This window comes from Juglans regia, chromosome 16 (genome assembly GCF_001411555.2).
Source record: "Juglans regia cultivar Chandler chromosome 16, Walnut 2.0, whole genome shotgun sequence".
NCBI lineage: Eukaryota > Viridiplantae > Streptophyta > Magnoliopsida > Fagales > Juglandaceae > Juglans > Juglans regia.
The window spans coordinates 474,654-478,665 of record NC_049916.1 but is presented as its reverse complement, the minus strand read 5'-3'; the positions used below and the strand labels follow the sequence as shown (position 1 = coordinate 478,665).

Genomic DNA, 4,012 nt, shown 5'->3' with positions numbered 1-4,012 from the left:
ATTATTTAGGATTATCCAAAAAATTTCAATGCTAGGAGTGCTGGGGTTTTCCATTTTAGAAGACATTAAATCGTGTCAGTCACTTGTGATATTAGTTGTGTTCCACGCAAACTTATATATCTGATTGGTGTTCTTAGCCTTTACAATTATCCTGCCAAAAGTGCGTTGCTTTGGGATGCAACTTATATAGTGATAAATACTGTTTGTATACTATTTCATATGCTCTCAGCTTGATAATGCAGACTCCTGGTGGAAGGCCTGGCTTCGGCCGTGGGCGCGGCTATGGGTGCAGCTGATCATCGCCCAAGTTCAAGTTTTGCTTGAAGTTACTTTTGTTCTTTGGAGTTTATGGTTTCTGAACTTAGGATTCATTAAGAATGTGGATCCTAGCGAGCGTCATTGTCACATTTTTTTCGTAGTGTATTGTTTTCATAGTACTTTTGAAGATCTATATATATATGCCTAGTCTTTTGATACGGAACGAGACAATCATGTATTGCTTCATCTTGGTATATACATTTTTTTCAGGGGTTTAATATCCCCGCAGCTGGCTATGTTCCAAGGGCTCCCAACTTTATGCATTCACATGTATTAAAACATGATGGAAAAGGATGGTTCGACCTTATCATTACCATCAAAAGCAACGAGCCCCCACTAAGATATGCTAGAGCAATGCATGTAGAAGTAGATTTCTCTAAATTTGAAAGAAACATTCTATTTGCAAATCAGTGTAGAGTCATAGTAATATCTTTTATATTGTTGATGTGACATTATTTGATTTGCAAAATTAATTTAAGATTTTGAATGTTGCAAATGACATGTCACCAAGTCAGTAACACGTGGATGATCACGATGTGTCTTCCAGTACACCGGTTTGCAAGAACTCAATTCAAATAAATGCTTATTTCAAAATTTTATCAAAGAGAGGTGCTAATTTCAAATCTGCATTTTATGACTTCAAAATTCAAACTCAATATCTTGAACATAAGAAATAGCAAAATTTAAAAAAGAAAAAAGTGAACTCCTTGTTGGTGTGATGATCTACCACGTCAAAGGAACCCGTAACGTGATTGCATATTTGTTAGAGGAGGCAAATAGCTAGCTATTGGTTCATTCACTATAATATATATATATATATATATATATGAACTTAGAAATTATATATGCTAACCAACTATTATATATTTTCCCGCTGCTCTCGCCGATTAGTTTGCAACTTTGAATTTCAATTTTACAGGCCGGAGACTTCTAGTTGTAGCTGAACTCTACCTCTTGATCTGCTAGCTTCGTAATTTTTATAGCTTTTGCAAACGGTAAGCTCTCGGTTTACATTTTTTTGCAGTCGATCCCTAATCATGTCTTTCACCGATATTGTTACGAGAAAGCTCTCTAAGCATACCTCCTTCTTTGGCCTTCCATTACTGGTTTTGATAGTATCTCTCATTGCTTTCTTCCTTGTTCTCATTGTTTCCATCCTATCACTCTACTTTGTCTTTTGTCGTCGCCGAAAATCCTACAAAGGCAGCAACTTCTGTTTAACCATTCCTGTCCCTTCCAAGCATCGTCATTACGATAGTCACAGCATGTCTTCCCTCGATAGGAGGTTGCTTTCACGTCACATACACGAGTCTGAGATGAGCAATCGGAGGTATTTGGAACATCATGCGGCTTTTTCTGATGATATGGAGAAAGTTGCTATGTACTTGCCGGGGGCTAAGGAGGTTTGGAGGCCGGGAAGCAGGTTTAGTCTAAGGGATATTGAGATGGCCACGAACGGGTTGGCAAAAGCAAATGTGATCGGAAGTGGGGATTATGGGGCTGTTTATCGTGGAATTTTGTTGGATAATACGCCCGTGGCCGTGAAGAAGCTTGTTAGTCTCAGGTAATTATAACCCAGTTCTTGCATGCTATTAATTGATTCTCCCGTGGCAGATTTATTTCGCGCTTTAGTGAAAATCAATATTTGCTGCCTTTGTAATTCTAGTATGCATGCATGCTTAGATCTCTTCAACCAAATCTTATTTTTGAGTCGAAATGAACCATATTATATGTGATTCTTTCATGGAATATTCATGAATAACCATCAGTTGCAAAGCTGAGGGCTTCATAGCAGAAATGGAGGCATTTGGGCAAGTTAGGCACAAGAATCTGGTCAATTTGGTTGGCTACTGCAGTGAAGGGACTTACAGGTATCATCTAATTTTTGGTTTCTAATTACAGGATAAATCATTTTAATTTTGTTTTTTCTGACTTAAATATTATGAGAATTTTTTAATTGCCATTATATATTAAGTGATAATTAAGATTTCAAACACTAAATTTCATGACTTTGATCTTTTAATTCTGTTAGGATGCTTGTATATGAGTATGTGGATAATGGCAATCTGTTCCAGTGGCTTCATGAAAATCCAGAAAAAGTCAGTCCTCTAACATGGAGTGTAAGGGTTAAAATTATCCGAGGAATTGCAAAAGGGTGAGATGTAGCTATCATCCTAAATCTTCAATGCATCTAATCATTTCATTCCTCGTTACGAGTTTAGTACGCTGACATGAGTTCAAATGAATGTGTTTTTTTGGCAGATTAGCCTACCTTCATGAGGACCTTGAACCGAAAGTTATACACCGATGCCTAAAATCCAGCAATATACTGCTTGATCACAAATGGAATCCAAAGATAACCGATTTCGGCCTTGCTATGCTTTTTGGTCCCGAGTGGAGTCGCATGATAATGGAAACATTAGGGTCAGATCTCTGCTAGCTTTATAAACATAAATATACATGAAATATTGTGATAATCTATAGCATATCCTTTTTTATTATTATAATTATTTTCGAGTTGATCTTGACGTTGAAAGTGAAAAAGTAGTACGTACTAGTAGTACTGACTCTCCAGCTATTATTTTGAGCGTCGTAAAAGATCTGATTTCATTGTAGTGATTCTCCAGTTATATAGCTCCAGAATATGATTCAACTTATGCATTCACTGAGAAGAACGATGTTTATAGCTTCGGGATACTTGTCATGGAGGTCATCTCTGGGAGGACCCCTGTAGATAGCCGTCATGATCCCCAAGTATGTATATAATTATAAGCTACGTACCTAACTAATTTGGAACATTTGGCTATTTAAATAATTATAAACAAGCAATGTATATATATATGATATTTTACCCCCAACAGTACTTGTTGTTACTTCTTATATATACATTACTAGATCATGAATTTGAACGAGTTTACGTATTGCAGCCATATTTGATTGAGTGGTTGAAGTCAATGGTTGCAAATCATAAAGTTGATTGTGTGCTGGATCCTAAATTGAAAGAAATGCCTTCTTCAAAGGAACTCAAACGGATTATTTTGGTTGCTCTTCGATGTGTGGATCCTAATATAAATGATAGGCCTAAAATGGGAGATGTTCTTCACATGCTCGAGCCTTGTGATATGTTACTCAATGATGTAAGAGCAATCTGACGTTTCTTCTGAAATGGATGTCCTCTATCCTTTTTTTTTTTTTTCTTTTCACTCTCTTTTGACAATATTTCCACTTTCCCTTGTTTCTTATATATACTAATTAAGGATCTCGGCCGGATAATGAGAGAAACTTCTTGTTGTAATCACCCAGAAGAAAGTTTAGCCGTCTCCGTATCTGGTGGTAGTGTTGGATCACCTAACACAACAAATAAAGGTGGTGAAAGCAGCTTCCAAAAACTACCATTTGATGATCATTTTGGAAATTATCATAGTGATGATCATCATGGAGGTCATCAATGAGTTGGAGGCCGTATGTCTCCGTCTCCGCGCATCTCCCTCTGAGCTCTTGCAGACTCACGTCATGTCACAATTACTGGCAGTACGTAAAAGTCATCAAGGGAACATCATCAATGGGCAACCTGTCCTCAGCCGGCCGCCACAGGAAATTAGAAACAATCAAGCTGGCTTTTCTTCTCATGCAACAAATTAATGGCATGATATTAATTTGAGCATTCTATTGAATTAGTTAAAAGTTAAATTCA

General features: G+C 37.0%; 1 protein-coding gene across 1 annotated transcript; it reads left to right on the top strand.

The window, feature by feature from the left end:
- Positions 1 to 1,355: 1,355 nt before the first annotated feature.
- Positions 1,356 to 3,770, top strand: LOC109004458 (probable serine/threonine-protein kinase At1g01540). The gene is made up of 7 exons (XM_018983003.2): positions 1,356 to 1,882; positions 2,088 to 2,189; positions 2,351 to 2,473; positions 2,581 to 2,742; positions 2,946 to 3,072; positions 3,246 to 3,455; positions 3,576 to 3,770. Exons 1-7 carry the CDS (start codon positions 1,356 to 1,358, stop codon positions 3,768 to 3,770), a joined length of 1,446 nt encoding a protein of 481 aa, XP_018838548.1.
- Positions 3,771 to 4,012: the final 242 nt, after the last annotated feature.